General features: G+C 43.8%; 1 protein-coding gene across 1 annotated transcript in view; it reads left to right on the forward strand.

Annotated features, from left to right (window-relative positions):
* DHRS9 (dehydrogenase/reductase 9) overlaps positions 1-11,513 on the forward strand; it is a 30,202-nt gene extending 18,689 nt beyond the window's left edge. Inside the window, exons 3-5 of the mRNA XM_029605678.1 lie at positions 2,161-2,419; positions 6,635-6,798; positions 11,081-11,513. Of these exons, the coding sequence (XP_029461538.1) occupies positions 2,161-2,419; positions 6,635-6,798; positions 11,081-11,307 (650 nt within the window). The 3' untranslated portion in view covers positions 11,308-11,513. The remainder of the gene's footprint in view (positions 1-2,160; positions 2,420-6,634; positions 6,799-11,080) is intronic.
* The last annotated feature ends 7,948 nt before the right edge of the window (positions 11,514-19,461 follow it).

Consider the following 19,461-nt stretch of genomic DNA (forward strand, 5'->3'; position numbering starts at 1 on the left):
AGATAACTAGCCCGTGGGAATTTCCCACCCCTAAATGAACTGATATGTTTTCTTCACCTGTTACACCTTATTCTTTTGTTCCTAATCCAATCCACTTTATTTATTTATATTCTTCCTTTCAAGCACTTCACCGCTAAAGTTTTCAAATCTCTGTTAATAATAATTATAGACAGTAATGCTATTTGTTATTTGCTAATTCAGCCTCTTTTCCAGTGCTTAGAAGAAATAAACCCATCTCTATTTTTCTTTCATCTTTTTCCCTATTTAAACCTCACTGCCCCAGCACCACTGGGAACAGTCATCCAACACAACCCCTCAGTATCGCTCTTTACAGCCTGTAAGGGCTACCACAGTGGTGCTAACAGCAGCCGCCTTCCCTCTTTCCCCCAGGATTGAACGTGTTGCCTCTGAGGCTGGTTCAACCCCAGCCAGCCACAAAGGACAACAGATTCAAACCCCAGTCTGATATGACCTGAGTAACCAGGCCAGTCCAAGCTTCTTTACTTTAACAGTTTTCTCTCATCGTTATTCTCAATTATATGCTGGGGGAACATTTATTATACGTTTGCTTTGTTCTAATTTTACAACCCTTGCTTTATAAGCCACTTTCCTAAACATGCCTCATTTATGGTCTTATCCACCCCAGCCTCCCCCCTCACCCCCTCCCTCCCCTCACCTGTTCCTATATCCCCCCCAGCCCACCTCTCACTCCTGCGCTACCCTTTACCGTCCTCCGCTGCATTATCAATTTTAAAACATTTAACCTGCGCCAAAAACCTTAAATCAAGCTCCCTTTTAGTACCTGCTATAACCATAACTGTTGTAAATAAGCTAATATTTTACATTTTTGTGTTTTTAAATGTTCAAATAAGTTTTCATTATATCCCATAACTGTTGTAAGTAAGCATCCACTCTTCTCCCCTATATAATCTTTTACCCCCCCTTAACCGCTGTAATTAAACAACAATGTATAACCCCGTTAAGCAACCTCTCTTGTAAATACTGCTACGTTCCTTTTACCTGCTCAGCTGCTCTCTTTCCTCCTTACCTTCCTCCCTCTCTCTCCCCCCCCCCCTTTTTCGCTCCTGCTCCATCCCCCACTCCCTGTTTTTTGTAATTTCCTCCTTTCTCAAGTTTATTGTAAACCGGTGTGATGTGCTTGCACGAACACCGGTATATTAAAAGCTGTTAAATAAATAAATAAATAAATAAATAAATCATTGCTCTATGTGTTTATGCAATACAAGAATTGATGACTCAACTAGGAATTTAGTTACATTCACATTTTTTTTTTAAAAGTTCAAAATGTTCATGTATTAATATTTTTTCAAGAATCAAAAAAGAGCAAGCTCTTATATTTTTAGAAATCAGTTTTGTGGAGGTGAAAGCTCAAAACTGAGTAGGGATGAAGCCCTGAGTCAAAGTACAGAAATATTTCCTTGTAAAAACCACTTTGAAATTATAGAGAACTATTATATTGTATATTACAGAGGTGGCCAATTCTGGGCCTCGAGAGCCTCAAACAGATCAGGATTTCAGGATATCCACATGGAATCTGCATGAGCTAGATTTGCATCCAATGGAGGCACGTGCATGCAGATATATCCCATGCATATTCATTGTGGATATCCTGAAATCCAGTCTGTTTGTGGCTCTCGAGGACTGGAGTTGGCCACCCTTAGTTTATTATATTTATTGGATCATTGTTGATATATACATAGAAATTCAAGGAATGCTCCATTAATACTTGGTGGGCAGGAGATTTGTTTACAAGAGTTGTGACCTCTTCTATCTCTATGGAGAAAAATTGCCATTTTGCAGTTTTGTTTTGTTTTTTTACAGGACTTCCACCCTCCCCCTCCCCCCCCCCACCCCCCTTATAATGTAAGTAGACTGAATTGCTTTCAGTACAATTGGAAGCCCAAGTCTTTTTTTATATATTCATATAAATGGTTCTTACAAATCAGCTTCCTGCTCTCGGAGACAAAGAACGGCATGCCATGCCGATTACCTCCAGCCTAAATCATAGGAATCTTGAATATCAGGCACCAACTTATTCTGCTTCTGGACAAGGTAGTTCAAGAAGTCCCTCTTATAATGTAGATTTGTTTAATGTTTTGCTTTGTTGAGTTTTGTTTTGTTTTTTCAATTTCTCCGCAGGTCTCTGGGGACTGATTAATAATGCTGGGATCATGGGAAAACTGGCTCCTACTGACTGGCTGAACATTGACCACTTCAGAGCACCCATTGAAGTTAATTTGTTGGGCCTAATAAATGTTTCATTAGCTTTGCTTCCCTTGATAAAGAAAGCCAGGGGAAGAGTAGTAAATATGGGCAGCGTTGGAGGACGAGTTGCAGCTGGTGGAGGTGGATATTTTGTTGCAAAATATGGAGTAGAAGGATTTAATGACAGTTTAAGGTAAGTTTTATCCTCAATGTAATCAATTTTACAAGATTGACAAAGTTTTAATTGTAGCAAACTGGTGATCATTGTGCTTTTTGAGATTTCTTATTTTGCATTAAGACCTTTCTGATTTCCCTGGTAAGAAGAATTTCTTTCCCTGGTAAGAGCTCCTTTCCTATGCAATCCCTGAACTGACAGGTAGGTGGCAGCTAGGACTAAGCAGGTTAGCCTGTTATATATATCCTAAAATGAGGCTTGGAATGCCTCCCCCAATCTCCACAAGAAAATGTAATGTTGGTCAGGAAGACAGTGCCTTGGGCTATCATTGGTTATACAGTACTTGTTCTAGTGGGGACTAGCCCAAAATGTACTAGAAGTTCTCAGTCTTGGCTGGGAGTGCAGAGGAACCAGGCTTGCGCCAAAGCCCTCTCTCAGCTCTACACATCCTTGTGACAACAGCCAAACCTGAATCTCACCAGCAATGGTTATGTACAGTGAAATTTGTCTAAATAGTAGGGATGTGAATCGTTTTTTGACGATTTAAAATATCGTCCGATATATTTTAAATCGTCAAAAGTCGTTAGAGCCGCGATACAATAACAATTCCCCTGATTTATCGTCAAAAAATCGTAAATCGGGGGAAGGGGGAGGGGAAGGGGGAGGGCGGGAAAACCGGCACACTAAAACACCCTAAAACCCACCCCGACCCTTTAAAATAAATCCCCCACCCTCCCGAACCCCCCCCCCCCAAATGCCTTAAATTACCTGGGGTCCAGCAGGGGTCCGGAACGACCTCCTGCAGTCGAATCGTGTTGTCTTCGGCCGGCGCCATTTTCAAAATGGCGGCGCAAAATGGCGGCACAAAATGGCGCCGGCCGTAGACAACACGATTCGACTGCAGGAGGTCGTTCCGGACCCCTGCTGGACTTTTGGCAAGTCTTGTGGGGGTCAGGAGGCCCCCCCAAGCTGGCCAAAAGTCCCTGGGGGTCCAGCAGGGGTCCGGGAGCGATCTCCTGCCGCGAATCGTTTTTCCGTATGGAAAATGGCGCCGGCAGGAGATCGACTGCAGGAGGTCGTTCCGGACCCCCGCTGGACTTTTGGCCAGCTTGGGGGGGCCTCCTGACCCCCACAAGACTTGCCAAAAGTCCAGCGGGGGTCCGGAACGACCTCCTGCAGTCGATCTTCTGCCGGCGCCATTTTCCGTACGGAAAACGATTCGCGGCAGGAGATCGCTCCCGGACCCCCGCTGGACCCCCAGGGACTTTTGGCCAGCTTGGGGGGGCCTCCTGACCCCCACAAGACTTGCCAAAAGTCCAGCGGGGGTCCGGAACGACCTCCTGCAGTCGAACCGTGTTGTCTACGGCCGGCGCCATTTTGCGCCACCATTTTGAAAATGGCGCCGGCCGAAGACAACACGATTCGACTGCAGGAGGTCGTTCCGGACCTCCGCTGGACCCCAGGTAATTTAAGGCATTTTGGGGGGGGGGGGGTTCGGGAGGGTGGGGGATTTATTTTAAAGGGTCGGGGTGGGTTTTAGGGTGCTTTAGTGTGCCGGTTCACGATTTTCACGATTTTAACGATATTTTAAAAACCCAAACGGCGATGATACGATTCCCTCCCCCTCCCAGCCGAAATCGATCGTGACGATCGATGACACGATTCACATCTCTACTAAATAGCAATAACTATATATATCCCTGTCATGTCATCTGTTTTAAAATTAAAATCTTATTTCTGCTCACTGTTCTTACTATTTGTTAAAAAAAAATAAATTTTAAATTTGCTAGCTCTGATTAGAGATTCCAGCATTTTTATATATTTGGTCTGTAGGTGCATTTCTGGAAACTGTGTGACGCCCAGGTTTGTGGGTCTCAGGGGATAGGTTCTGGGGCCAAGTACTTGCCCAGAGGCATGCGGGAACCTAGTTGGTTGGAAAGAGGTTGCCATTATAAAAGCAATTGCCCAGATACAGACAGGGTCTGGGCAGTGCTTAGTAGGACCCTTTAAGTGTCTACAGGAGGTTAACTCTGAGTGGGTATTAGGGGTAGCACTAAGGTGTTACTTGACAGTAATACAATGATTTTTCTTTCCTTTTATTTTAAGGTGAAGCACTTCAGATCTGGCAAATGTTGCTGTTTTCCTTATTTTGGGCAGGATTTCTCCTTTGAAAGACTGAATACTTACATAAATTTTCAAATGTTGTAGATTGCATGTAAAAATATTTGCAAAATTTAAATATTGGGGTAGATTTTAAAAGGTGCGTGCGCGCATGTTATAAAATACAGGGTCGGCGCGCACAAGGCTGCGCAAAATCGGCAGCCTGCGCGTGCCGAGCCGTGCAGCCATCCTCCGTTCCCTCCAAGGCCGCTCCAAAATCGGAGCAGCCTCGGAGGGAACTTTCCTTCCGGCCCCCCCACCTTCCCCTCCCTTCCCCTATCTAACCCACCCCCCAGCCCTAACTAATTCCCCCCCACCTTTATTTTACAAGTTACGCCTGCCCAAGGCAGGTGTAACTAGCGCTCACTGGCTGGCTGCTGGCCCACCATGTTTCGGTCCGGGGACTGATCCGGAGGCCGAGGCCACGCCCCTGGAATGCCCCTGGGCCGGAACCACACCCACGGCCTCAGCCCCGGAACACCCCCTGATGACACGCCGGCCACAACATGCCCCCGACACGCCCCCCCAGGAAAGCCCCGGGACTTACGCGCATCCCGGGGCTTGCACGCGCCGCTGAGCCTATGTAAGATAGACTCGGCATGCGTAGGGGGTGGAAGGGGCAGCTTTTTGGAGGTTACGTGCGTATCTTACGTGCGTAACCCTTTGAAAATCTGTCCCATTACATGTGCATATCCCTAGTTTTAAGAAACTTCTAGATTCAGTTTATTTACATAAAGTTATATGAAATTCACAGAGGCTTAAAGGAATGTGCCCATTTTGCAAAGAGGTAAACGTGTCATTATACCCATATCATTTGTGTTTTTACACATTATAGGACATATTTTCTAAAGGGTTAAAAAAATATATGTTAACATGCTAATGTGCACTAATGGTAACTCACAAACATGTTACTTGTAACAGAAAAATTGGTATAATGCAAAAATGTTTTAATGAGTTGCATCATATTCATATTCATGCAAAGTTGATAAATAATATTAAAATAGGTTTCTATACAATTTATATTAACTACCTAGCAATGCAACAACTTAACTACACTTTTGGAGGTGTATTTGAGGTTTTGCATTATCCCCAATGGGGGCTCCAATTTCCTCTCCAACACCACTCCCAATGAATAGTAAGGTCTCTCTAGGCCAAAGATCCTCACTATGAGTGAGCAAGAAGTGCCCCCTGAGTCTTAAACCATTGACCCATCATCCCCTGATACACAATTAATGCCCCTGGGCCAATCAAATCAGCCTCAGTTCTCTTTCTAGGACACTGGAAAGGACTCTTCCCACTTAGCCCATCTGGTGTTGTCAAAATGTAGATGGGGTGGAAATAGCATTACTTCTTCCAGCCCTTCTGATGTTCCCATGTGAAATGACATTGGCTAACCTCATGTGGAGCTATGTGAGATCAGAGATCATTGGCACCATTTGACTGGAGAAAGTTGAAGGGGCTGGAGGGAATGGTGTGCTCTCCGTCTCCCATCTGCATTGGACAACTTCAGATGAAGTAGATAGTGGTGGGTTGGTGGTACTTACCAGGGGCCTGGAAGGGGGAATAGGGGAAATTTGTTTAATATGAGAGACTTTGATTATAGATCATGGGTTGTAGGTTGAGGATTTAAGGCCCGGCCCTAAAGGAGTCTTCTGTTCATACATGGGTTTATTTATTTATTTTATTAGGTGGCTGGGGAAATTTTGGCCTGAAAGGCCTTACAGTTGACTGGGAGGGTGGGAGAGATCAAAATCCTTATCATGGTTTTTGTTATTGCAGCTGGCAACGCATTAACATGAAATCTGATTTTATTGTTGGATTTACTAAAGACTTAATGCCCTTTAATACATTGGATGTTAAAATTAAGTCTTTAGTAAATCCAACATGTTCAAATTAGACATTGACACCTGATTTTAATGTGGCTTAGCCTTAGTCAATAAGCTCCAATGTTTGCAATACAGTCGAGCAGTTATTTCACTTTATTCTACCTTAGGTGCAGATATTTTTTTATCAATGAAATAACATATAAGATTAAAAATGAAATGTAATAATGTCACTGTGCTATTTTTGCAGTCGGGACATGAAAGAATTTGGAGTGAAGGTTTCTTGCATTGAGCCGGGATTATTCAGAACACCACTAACTGATGCAAATAAGGTGGTGAAGGAAAGGCTGGACATCTGGAGTAAGCTTCCACCAGATGTTAAAACACAATATGGAGAAGATTATCTACTCAGAGGTGAGAGCAGCTTGAAAAAGAATTAGAGCAATTTGTGTTTTATCATGAAGTACTGTGTCCATTCAGATGTGCATATCTTGTCATTCTTTACCTTTTTCTAGTTGCAGCATTGCTTTTTCATCTCATTTTATAGCTACACCCAAGAGCAATCATGTAAAAAAGAGATGAGGTAAGCAAATAGACTCCAAGCCACGCTTCTAAGATCTAAAACTATGAGAAAGGGTATCATACACCAGTAAGTGCTGTGCAGTCAATTAACTGTGTAATATAACAGTTGTAACTCTAAGCATACAAAGAACTAATAATCATGTACCACAACAAGGAATAGTTCTAGCAAACAGTTCAAATTGCCCATAATTCCATTTTTTTATATACATTTTCTTCTTTGCACATAAAAACTAAACATAAAACTTTCAACATCTTATCTGTTGTGACTTACATATGGTTATCTCATATTTGATTGCCAGCATTCTTCAACCTCTGCATGTGTTTACCAATTTTTTATTTTTGATGTATGCCCATTGAGTCACTAAAGCTGTGTAATACTAGTGTTGTTTTGGCTCTTCATTATTCAATTTAAGCCACAACAGATAAGTACATCCTCATGTGTTAAGAATTTTTATTTTTTATGTGCTCAGAAAAAATACATATAAAAATGGATTATGAAGGATTTGAACAATTTGAGAGAACTGTTTCTCACTGGTGTATATGATTGGCTCCTTGTGTGCTTACAGTCATAACTGTTGTATTCCACAGCTAATTGACTGATTGGCACTTGCTGATGTAGGATATAACATCTCAAAAATTTTGCTCTTAGAAGTGTGGTTCAGAGTCCATTTGCTTGCCTCATCTCTTTTTCTGCTGATTTTATAGCTGCACCAATATAGTGACCCTACAAAAGTAACTTTGCAAAATTGAGATGCTTGGGTTGTATATGTGACTTAAAGGTATTGTATGTGCTGCTGACGTTTAATCAAAGTATGGGTCAAAAGAAGTAGATGCAGAGAGAACATGCAAGAAACTGAAGTAGCAAAGAGTGAGGCAAAAAAGGAAACCAGGAATGGATAGTAGGGATGTGTGAACCTCATTAAAAGAAGTCAGCAACATAATTTGATACCTGATCATTTCAACAAATTGAGAAAGACCCTGTGCTCTCATTTATGTTCCAGGCAACGGGGTAGATTTTCAAAGGGTTACGTGCGTACAATACGCGCATAGCCCCCGAAAACCTGAGCATAGGCTCAGCGGGACGCGCACAAGTCCCAGGGCTTGCATGGAGGGGCGTGTTGGGGGTGTGTCAGGGGCGTGTCGGGGGCGTGCCGCGAGTGACGCAGCGTTTCGGGGGCAGGCCGTGAGTGACGCTGCATTTCGGGGGCAGGCCTGGGGGCGTGGTGCCGGCCCAGGGGCGTGGTCGAGGCCACCGGACAAGCCCCCGGGTCGGGTGATGGCGTACCAGCAGGCCGCTGGCGCACGCAGATTTACGCCTGCTTTCCACAGGCGTAAATCTGCCAACAAAGGGTTTAGATAGGGCCGGGGGGGGGGGTGGGTTAGGGAGGGGAAGGGAGGGGAAGGTGAGGGAAGGCGGAAGGAAAGTTCCCTCCAAGGCCGCTCCAAATGTGCTCAAATGTGCACCCCCTTGCGCACGCCGACCCCAGATTTTATAAGATACGCGCGTATCTTATAAAATCCAGCGTACTTTTGTTCGCGCCTTGTGCAAGAACAAAAGTACGCCTGCGCGTACATAATATCTACCCCAAAGAGCAGTAGAATTTCAACATTTCAACAAACCAAAACCATATCCCAAAATCGTGAACTAGGGGTCATGATTTGAAATTCCAGGGAAGAAGACTTAGAACCAATGTCAGGAAGTATTTCTTCACGGAGAGGGTGGTGGATGCCTGGAATGCCCTTCCAGAGGAAGTGGTGAAGACTAAAACTGTGAAGGATTTCAAAGGGGCATGGGATAAACACTGTGGATCCATAAAGGCTAGAAGATGGGAATGAAGAGAAGAGCCATGGGGGTGGCTTGCTGGAATGGAGGCTACTATCTGGTGATTATTACTACCCTTACTCAATAAGCCTTCACACTGTTAATGCAACTCCAACATTACTCTCTGCTTCAACGGCAAGGGGAAATGTGGAAAAGAGGATTTGCATTCAGGCAACAACCAACAAGGACTGAACTACACAGTCTGGGAAAACAAATAAGCGTGGGGGTAGCTTGCTTATTGTGGTGGTTACTACCCTAAACCAATTATGCCTGATACATCATTTTGAATGCATATACAGCGTTGCTCTCTGCTTCAATAGCAGGGGGAAATGTGGAAATGTGGAAAAGAGGATTTACATTCAGGCAACATCCAACAAGGCATGGATCTGTGCAGTCTGGGTAAACAAGCATCGGGGTAACTTGCTTGATGTGGCAGTTACTACCCATAACCTTTAAGCCTTATGCTCACCTTTGATGCAACTCCAACATTACTCTCTGTATCAATGGCAGGGGATGGCAGGAAGTTTGAATCAAACAGTTACCAACAAGGGCCCTGAACTTGGTGGTTGGTGAAACAGATAAGTATGGGAAAATAAGTGGGGGAGCTTGCTGAGCAGACTAGATGGGCTGATTGGTCTTTATCTGCCATCATTTCTGTTTCTATGTTTCTATATACAATAAAATCATAATAATAAAATATAGTATTTACAATAAATCTAGCTCATAAGATTAAATAATCGAACTTCTCCCCTACTATCATACTGTAATACTCTTAGGCCCTCTAGGTAGGAAAACAATCACATACAGCAGTCTATAATAAATATTCTTATATAAAAAATTAAGAATAGACCAACAAAAACACATGTGCTTTCAAAAGCTGCTTAAATTTTAAAAAATTGTTTATCTAATCTCAACTCCTTTGGCAAGGAATTCAAAAAATATTGGCACAATACTGGTAAAGGCTTCAGCACATGTTTTGACTAACTTGTATTTTTTGATAGATGGAGCATATCTGTGTAGTTATGCAGTAAGGTATGCAGCAGCCTTAAACTCAAGACCAATGGTTCTAAATTCACATCTATAAAAGGGTGGAAGCCAGCGCTGATATGGAGCTTTAACCCATATTCAGGAACCATTCATGCAGCTGTATTTTTGACCATCTGCATGTCTTGGAAGCTCTTCAAAGGGAGTGCCACAAACAGAATATTGTGTCTGTCTTGGATTTCCACAAATCTGTATGGGATCTTCCTGAAATCTGCAGGAAAAAATATTTTTTATTTTACTAGTTGTACTCAGGGATTCTGGAAATTGCATTAGACTCAAATCAAACTGAAATCTGCCTTGTTAAACTTCAGAAAGTCTGCACACCATTATGGGAAGAAGAAAACAAGACATTCCACTCAGAACTGAAAAAGCCTACTTTCCGGGACATGTGCATCTACGGTCCGCACATATATGTGGATCAAAAAAAAAATGTCAGCTGGAGTTCTCATTTTTCCGCAACCCTCCCCAGACATGTCCTGAAGTTTTGGTGTACACAGGACACCAAACCAAAAAATTATTAGGGGGGGGGGACACACACACGGATTCACACACACTTACAGACATGGTAATCTCATAAACTTCCTTAAATCTTCAGAAAATAGTCTGAGACAAGAAGGGAGATAAGTCAGGAATCAGAGAGAGAGATAAAATATGAGGTGATATGCAGTGAGAGATGATGCACTAGGATTTCCAGCTCATTTTCTAATTAGAATCACTCGAATGTCTCAGTTGTTTCTCAGTGAAAATGTACTGTGAAGGAGAAGCTGTGTCCTTCCTGCTCCCATATCATCAGGCAGCGGGTTCTTAATTGTTTCCTAGTGTCACAAGCAAAGAGGGCACAGGCTGAGCTCTGTAATTCAAAAAAAAGAGGTCCCAATTAAAAAGCAATATATGGCCTTGTAGCCCTAAAGCAAGGAAATCCCTGAAACAAGTCTCCGTTTGCTTAAAATGACAGTTAATGGTGTGCAGACATACACTGCTGATCCTTTCAAACCTTCTAAGAACCTGTTAGCAGTTTTAAAGGGCTGGCACTATGAACCTGAATTAAACAGGATCCATAAACAACAGTACAATTTAACAAAGTAGCAGCAGACCTGTCACTTAGTCTAGAGGTAGGTGGTGATTATGGGAATAATGAAAATCTTTCCAAGGCTTGTAGATAATTGTTGAATGAAGGAGAAAAAAAATAGTTGCACTTTTTGTTTCATTGGGGCTGTCCATAAACAACAAATGCTTTGTCTTTTCCAGATGCAGCTAAAAAAGAAGAGTTTACAAAGCAGGTTATGAACGAAGACCTTTCCCTGGTCACATGGTGCATGGAGCATGCTTTAACAAGCCAGTACCCTCGCCCTCGTTACAGTGCAGGCATGGACGCTAGATTGCTCTGGATACCTTTGTCATATATGCCAACATTTGTGCAAGACTTTGTAATCCTGAAAAGCAGAGTACAGTTGACTAATCCCTCAGCTGTGTAAACAGTTCCACCCCCACCTAAAGACACCAGACTTGTATTTTCAAAAGATTCTTCATTCAGGCATTCTGTATAATGGAAGTATTTTGAACCTTTCTAATAAAAAAGACATGGTAGTGTTTTGGTTAATACCAGGTAACTGCACTTTAGCACTTTGTACTGGAAGATCTGGATTACTCTACTTTAAGTAAACTAATATATTCATCTTAATACTGCCTCAAAGAACTTTCTGTTTTGTATCCATGGAAAACATTCCTAGAATGCAAACTTTTTGTAGCCTAGATAACCTTTGTAGCCTAGTTTCTCTAGCTGAATTCAAGGTCTGCCAAGCTTATATAAATGTTTTAGTCCAAGAGTTCAGTGAATCAAAAGCTCTTGATTACTAGCTCTCTAGTGCTATAGTACTTCACACTATCTCTCTAGCTACAAAAAAATAGTACTGTCATTAATAGAAAAGAGATAATCATTGTGACCGGTTGATCCTCCCCCAAATTTGATGATTCTAATATTTCTGATACAATCAAAGGGGACATTTCTTGAAAATCCTGATCCTTTTCTACCTCTGTCTTCCACGAGAGAAGATAGTAAACTTGATTAAATGGAGGCATAGCCTGCTGAGGAATTTTTAAAAATTCCAAAGCAAATTTATTCCACATTTCTTTCACGGAAATAGTTGGTAACTTAGGAATGTTTACCAGCCTTAAATTTTTATTACAGATCCGATTTTCAAGATTTTCCAATTTTTCTTATAACATACTGATTTTCTTTCATTAACATTACATTGTGTTCAACCAATTGTTTTATATCTGCCTTAGTTGACTCTCTAGCCTGATCTCTTTTGACATCATCAAGTATTACTTTATTTACTTTAGTATCAGGACTTTCTATTCCTTTTGTTAAAGGCTTCAAGCTTATCTCTTTTCTATTAACTACAGATAGAGATTGTGTTCTAAGGTTATACTTTAGAAATATCAAAGAGAAATTCTGTCAATTAAATGTGAAGATTTTTCCAGATGTTACTAAGGAAACACAAACGAGAAGAAGGCAATTTCTGTTAATGAGACCAAAACATTTGCAGATGGGAGCTCTATTCAAACCAAGGTTCCCTTGCAAATGTTGTGTATTATATCAAAATATTAGGTATTGTTTTTTCCAACCTTCACAACTGACAAAATTCATAACAAATCACAGTAGAAGCTGTAACAAACAATTACAGAAGATGACAGTCTACAAACTTGTAAAAGCTGATGCGGAAAATGGTGCATTTACCCTCTTACCCTGTTTCTCTGCCATAGAGTGCAGACCATCCACCTCCTCAATTTACTAACAGGTAACATAAGAACATAAGATTTGCCATACTAAGTCAGACCAAAGGTCCATCAAGCAGAGGATCCTGTTTTCAGGATACTGGGCTATGGGCTTGATGGCCAAACTAGGTCACAACTACCTGGCAGGATCCCAAGGGTTAGATAGATTCCAAGCTGCTTATCCGAAGAATAAGCAGTGGATTTCTGCAACTTTTCATTAATAATGATTTATAGACTTTTCCTCCAGGAACTTGTCCATACCTTTTTTAAATGCAGCTACACTAATAGCTTTCACCACATCCTCTGGCAACGAATTCCAGAGCTTAATTAAGCATTGAGTAAAAAAATATTTTCTCTTTTTAGTTTTACATGTGTTATCTAGTAACTTCATTGTGCATCCCCTGGTCTTTGTACTTTTTGAAAGAGAAAACAACTGATTAACGTTTATTCATTCCATTCCACTCATTATTTTATAGATCTCTATCATATCTTCCCTCAGCCGACTCTTCTCCAAGCTGAAGAGTCCTAACTTCTTTAGCCTTTCTTCATAGGGGAATTGTCCATCCCTTTTATCATTTTGGTCACCATTTTCTGTACCTTTTCTAATTCTGCTATATCTTTCTTGAGATATGGTAACCAGAACTACACACAATATTCAAGATGAAGTCGCACCATGGAGTGATACAGAGGCATCATGATATTGTCTGTTTTATTCTCCATTCCTTTCCTAATAATCCCTAACTTGCTTTCTTGGCAGCTGCTGCACACTGAGCAGATTTCAACTTATTTTCAATGATGACACGTAGATCCTTTTCCTGAGTGGTGACTCCTAATGTGGAACCTTATATTAGGGATGTGCAGAGGGGCGCCATATGTTGCATTCGGGTTACATATTCGTCGGTGGGCAGATACGTTGCATACGTCCGTATGGCGCCCCGATACGGTTATACGTCTAAATCTATTCGTTACCCGGCTAAAATTAAATGTACTACAACCCCCCACACTCCTGACCCCCCCAAGACTTACCAAAACTCCCTGGTGGTCCAGCGAGGGGTCCAGGAATCATACCCTGCACTCACACACCCTCGGTACCAGTATCAAAATGGCGCCGATAGCTTTTGACATACTATGTCACAGGGGCTACCGGTGCCATTGGTCAGCCCCTGACACATGGCCATTGGCGCCATCTTGTGTTCCTACCATGTGACAGGGGCTGACCAATGGCACCGGTAGCCCCTGTGACATAGTAAGGGCAAGGCTATCGGCGCCATTTTGATTCCCGATGGAACGAGTGCAGGATATCGCTCCCGGACCCCCGCTGGACCCCCAGGGACTTTTGGCCAGCTTGGGGTGGCCTCTTGACCCCCACAAGACTTGCCAAAAGTCCAGCGGGGATCCGGGAGCGACCTCCTGCACTCGGGCCGTATTGCCAGTATTCAAAATGGCGTCGGCGCTACCTTTGCCCTCCCTATGTCACAGGGCCGACCGTCGGCCCCTGTGACATAGTGAGGGCAAAGATAGCGTCGGCGCCATTTTGAATACTGGCAGCCACTAGCCTTTCTTTGGGAGGCTGTTCTTCAGGAGGCTGTTCTTCGGGAGACCTAGGAGTAAAGCGTTTGAGTAATCTATTTTGGATACTTTAAGGGCTTGTAGGGCGGTTCTAAAGTCATTGAAATGCAGGATGGGTTTAAGTTTTTTGAGGGTGTGTAGTTTGTAGTAACAGTCTTTGATGGTGGAGGTGATAAATTTCTGAAGGTTGAATTGGGGGTCAAGTGTGACACCTAGGTCTCTTACGGTTTGGGAGAAAGTGGGGAGGGGTGAATTGGCTGAAAGAATATGTAAGGAGTTGATGGCTTGAGGTGAGATGATCATGAGTTCAGTTTTATTAGGGTTTAGGGCTAGGTTAAGTTGGGTAAGGAACTGGTTGATGGATGCGAGGGCATTGTTCCATCTTTTTAGGGCATTGGAGTGGAATCAGTTATGGGTATTAGGACCTGTACATCGTCTGCGTAGACAAAGTGTGGGAGACAGAGATTTGAGAGAAGCTGGCAAAGGGGGAGGAGGTATATGTTAAAGAGGGTGGATGATAGTGAGGAGCCTTGCGGTACGCCCCTTGTGATGTCGATTGGTTCAGATTTATGGTTTTCAATTTTTTCAATTTTTACCTTAAAGTGTCTATCACTAATGTAAGATTTGAACCAGTGAAGTGGGGTCCCAGCAATGCCTATGTCAGCTAGCCTGTCGAGTAGAATATTATCTGAAAGAGTAAATAACCGATTCACATCTACCCATTATAGACCTCTCATAATGCCAATTATATCTACCTCTTCATCCTATCTTATTTTTTAGACTTTTAGCATTTGTATACAGACATTTCAAAGTATTTTTTTCTTTGTATTAACAACCTGCTTATCAGTTGGCAGGGGTAATTTGGAATCTTTCTGCACTTCATTTAAAGATACCTGGTCTACTTTGGTATTTATTACAATATTTTTACTGGGTGCTCTATTTTCCCTGTTAGTATCCTAACTGTTGGCTTTCCTATATCATCTAGTTTAAAAGCTGCACTATCTCCTTTTTAAAGGTTAATACCAGCAGCCTGGTTCCACTCTTATTAAGGTGTAACCCATCCTTTCAGAAAATGTCCCCCCTTTCCCAAAATGAAGCCCAGTTCCTAACAAACCTAAAATCCTCTTTCCTGCAACCTAACAAACCTAAAATCCTCTTCCCTGAACCTCTTCCCTGCACCCTCCATGGTGAGACCCCACCTTGAATACTGTGTACAATTCTGTTGATGGCTTGAGGTGAGATGATCATGAGTTCAGTTTTATTAGGGTTTAGGGCTAGGTTAAGTTGGGTAAGGAGCTGGTTGATGGATGCGAGGGCACTGTCCCATCTTTTTAGGGCATTGGAGATCGAATCAGTTATGGGTATTAGTTATGGGCATCTCAAAAAAGATACAATTGCGATGGAGAAGGTACAGAGAAGGGCGACCAAAATGATAAGGGGAATGGAACAGCTCCCCTATGAGGAAAGACTAAAGAGGTTAGGACTTTTCAGCTTGGAGGTAGATGTGAATCGGTTATTTACTCTTTCAGATACTAGAAAGACTAGGGGGCACTCCATGAAGTTAGCATGTGGCACATTTAAAACTAATTGGAGAAAGTTCTTTTTCACTCAATGCACAATTAAACTCTGGAATTTGTTGCCAGAGGATGTGGTTAGTGCAGTTAGTATAGCTGTGTTTAAAAAAGGATTGCATAAGTTGTTGGAGGAGAAATCCATTACCTGCAATTAATTAAGTTGACTTAGAAAATAGCTACTGCTATTACTAGCAACAGTAACATGGAATAGACTTAGTTTTTGGGTACTTGCCAGGTTCTTATGGCCTGGATTGGCCACTGTTGGAAACAGGATGCTGGGCTTGATGGACCCTTGGTCTGACCCAGCATGGCATGTTCTTATATTCTTATGCACCATCATCTCATCTATGCATTGAGACTCTAGAGCTCTGCCTGCCTCTGGCGTCTTGCACGTGGAATGGGAAGCATTTCTGAGATAGTGGGATCCATGAACAAAAAGGTTCAATGATTGGATGAAAAGAGAATTGGATCAAGGAAGAATGCTCAATATAATTTACTTGGATTTCAGCAAAGCTTTTGATACGGTCCCATATAAGAGGCTTGTGAATAAAATGAGAAGCTTAGGAGTGGGTGCCAAGGTGGTTGTGTGGGTTACAAACTGGCTGACAGATAGAAGACAGCATATAATGATGAATGGAACCTACTCTGAAGAGAGAATGATGTTATGTGGAGTGCCACAGGGATCAGTTTTGGGACCAGTTCTATTCAATATTTTTGTGAATAACATTGTGGAAGAGATAGAAGGTAAGGGTTGTCTGTTTGCAGATGATACTAAGATCTGCTACAGAATGGATATGCCTGAAGGAGAAGAGAGAATGAAAAGTGATTTAGGAAAGCTTGAAGAATAATTGAAGACTTGGAAGCTAGTCTTCAATACCAAAAAATGCAGAGTTATGCATCTGGGGTGTGGTAATCCAAAAAAGCTGTATATGATAGGGGGTGAAAGACTGATGTGCACAGACTGGGAGTGGGACCTGGGTTGATAGTGTCTAGTGATCTCAAGGAAACAAAGCAATGTGACAAGATGATAGCTAAATCCAGAAAAATGCTGGATTGTATAGAAAGAGAAATAACCAGCAAGAAAAAGGAGGTGATTATGCCGTTGTACAGGTCCTTGGGGAGGCCTCACCAGGAGTACTGTATTCAGTTCTGGAGAACATATCTCATAAGGGATAGAGACAGCACAGAGATGGTCCAGAGAAGGGTGACCAACATGGTGTGGGGTCTGTATCAGAAGACTTATGAAGAGAGAATGAAGGATCTGAATATGTATAGCCTGAAAGAGTGTATGTACAGGGGAGATGTGATACAGACTTTTAAATACCTGAAAGATTTTAATGATGCATAAACTTTGAACCCTTTCCATTGGGAAGCAGATATTAGAACTAAGGGTCATGAAATGAAACTCCGGTGTGTGTGTGTATGTGTGAGGGGGGGAGGGGAGGGAATGACTCAGAACCAATATCATGCAATATTTCTTCATACAGAGAGTGGTGGATGCCTGGAATGCCCTTCTGGTAGAGATGGTAAGGACGAAATAGTAAGCAAATTTAAAAAAGCATGGGATAAATACTATGGATCCCTAAAGGCTAGAACATGGAAATAAAGAAAAGGGAGCATGGGGATAACTTGCTTGGAGAGCCACTTATACCCTTAACCAATTAGCTCCAATGATTTTGATACAATTACAACATCACTCTCTGGTTCAATGGCAGGAATAAAAGAGGAATTGGATTCAGACAACAACCAACGCTGGGCCTAACTGTTGCAATGCGATGGGAGGGAGCACTAGGGGGTGCTCCCGATTGCGGAACGAGTGGTGTGTGCCCTTGTGGTGAGACGGAGCCTCATCTGGGAGAAGCAAGATCAGGCCCCTGCCGACCTGCACAGCCTCAGTGAGACCAACCATGCAAGGTTGGCCTCTGAGTTGTTCTCCGACCATTCCAAGCACTTTCAGACCTGCCGAAGGGCATGGCAGAGGCGGCAGGCCAGACAGGAGGCAAGGCGGAGGAAGGTCACTGGCACTGGACAACTCAGGAGCTGACGTCAATGAAGACACTGGAGGTGAAGGCAAGACAAGGTTAAAATCAGAGAAGTAAAAGTCTGGAACCTCCAGAAGAGCTCGGAACCTCCCGCTGCTCATGGACATCCAATGAAGAGCAGCACAGAGTGCAGGATGGATGGCCACCCCTCCGGGATCCAAGACAAGCAACAAGGTTAAAACTTGAGATGGGATGAAATCCGGATTGAACTCTAATGCACACAGCTGGAGAGGAGGCTCCAGTGGCCAGAATGGCCCTCAGGCTATCCACTGAGCACAATCCGCTGGAGGTTAGGAGAAGCCGGAGTCCAAGACATCGGAGGAGATCAGGAACACAGACAAAGGACATCTGGACAGACAGGCAACAGGAACATGGTGGAGGAGATGTGGAGGTTCCTTGGCGAAGAAAGATGGAAGAATCCCACCGAGCACCCTACATACCCCAGCCGGGTTGGTCGCAGACCACTCGGGCCACTGTGCGCCCTACACAACCCTTCCGGGCTGGTCGCGGACCATGCAGGAATGGGACAAGCTCAGGCCGGAGCTCAGGCATAACAGAAGCTGACACAAGGACTTCGAAGACCCAGACAGGATCAGAATTCAGAGCAGAACCCCAGGCTCCAAGGATCGGCATGCAGAACTTGGAGCAGACTCCGAGACAGACCAGAACCAAAGCTGGAACCTGAAGCTAGATGAAGGTCTTGGAGGCTTGTACTGCTGAAGGAAGAGGCAACCGGAGTGAAGACCAGGAAACACATCTGGGTAGGGAGACATCAGGAACATCCGAGATGGAAGATGTCAAGACACAGTGGACAAGCAGGAACAACTGGAACATCAGGAAGGAAAGAGATGTCAGCAAGTCCAGGAACAGACGACGAAGAGGGATCCCATGAAGAACGTCAGAAAGGCAAGCAGGAGCAGAGAGCAAGAGCCCAAGACAAGACTAGCTCCAACGAAGGCAGGAAGTCCAAAAGAGGACCAGCTTGCGAAGGCAAGGCAGAAGTGGAAGCAGGGCCCTTAAGTAGGGCTGAAGATGAGGAGATGCCCAGGGAGGAGTACAGGTGGGGCCCGGGGCATATCCAGCCGCGGGCCCTTTAAATCTTGAAGAGGGATGCAGCCTCGCCCCTTAGGAAGCAGGGAACAGGAAGTGCAGGACCCTGGACAGCGGCATCCCTGCTGCTGCGAAGGAGGGGAAGCCGGAGCAAGCCCCAAAGGGAGCCCCAATGTCGGAGGTGGCTCCAGCCACTGAAGAAGGAATGAGGGCAGCTCCCAGCCGCAGGAAACACCAGTGGTGGCCTCCGGGCCATGAAGAGGAGCTCCGGAGCGGCCCACCGGTCACATGAAGAGGACGTTGGAGCTGAAGGCTCCTCTCCAAGGAGGGGTCAGGAAGCATCGGCGGCCTCCTGCCGCATTGGAAGGACACCCGGGCAACTTCTGCTGCGAAGGAGAACTCCGGCTTGGCTCCTGCCACGCCAGCATGACGGCGGCCTCCGGGCCGCGAGGAGATTACATTGGCAGCCTCCTCCTGCCGCATGGGAGCATGGCGGCAAGGCCTGCCATGTAGAAGATGGCTTCGGGAGTCAGGCCGACTGGGAGAAGGGAGGTAAGAGGCTGCTCGTGGCTATGCCCACAAGCAGAATTGCAATACTAACTTTTACTGTCCGGGG

Source organism: Rhinatrema bivittatum, chromosome 6 (genome assembly GCF_901001135.1).
Source record: "Rhinatrema bivittatum chromosome 6, aRhiBiv1.1, whole genome shotgun sequence".
Lineage (NCBI taxonomy): Eukaryota > Metazoa > Chordata > Amphibia > Gymnophiona > Rhinatrematidae > Rhinatrema > Rhinatrema bivittatum.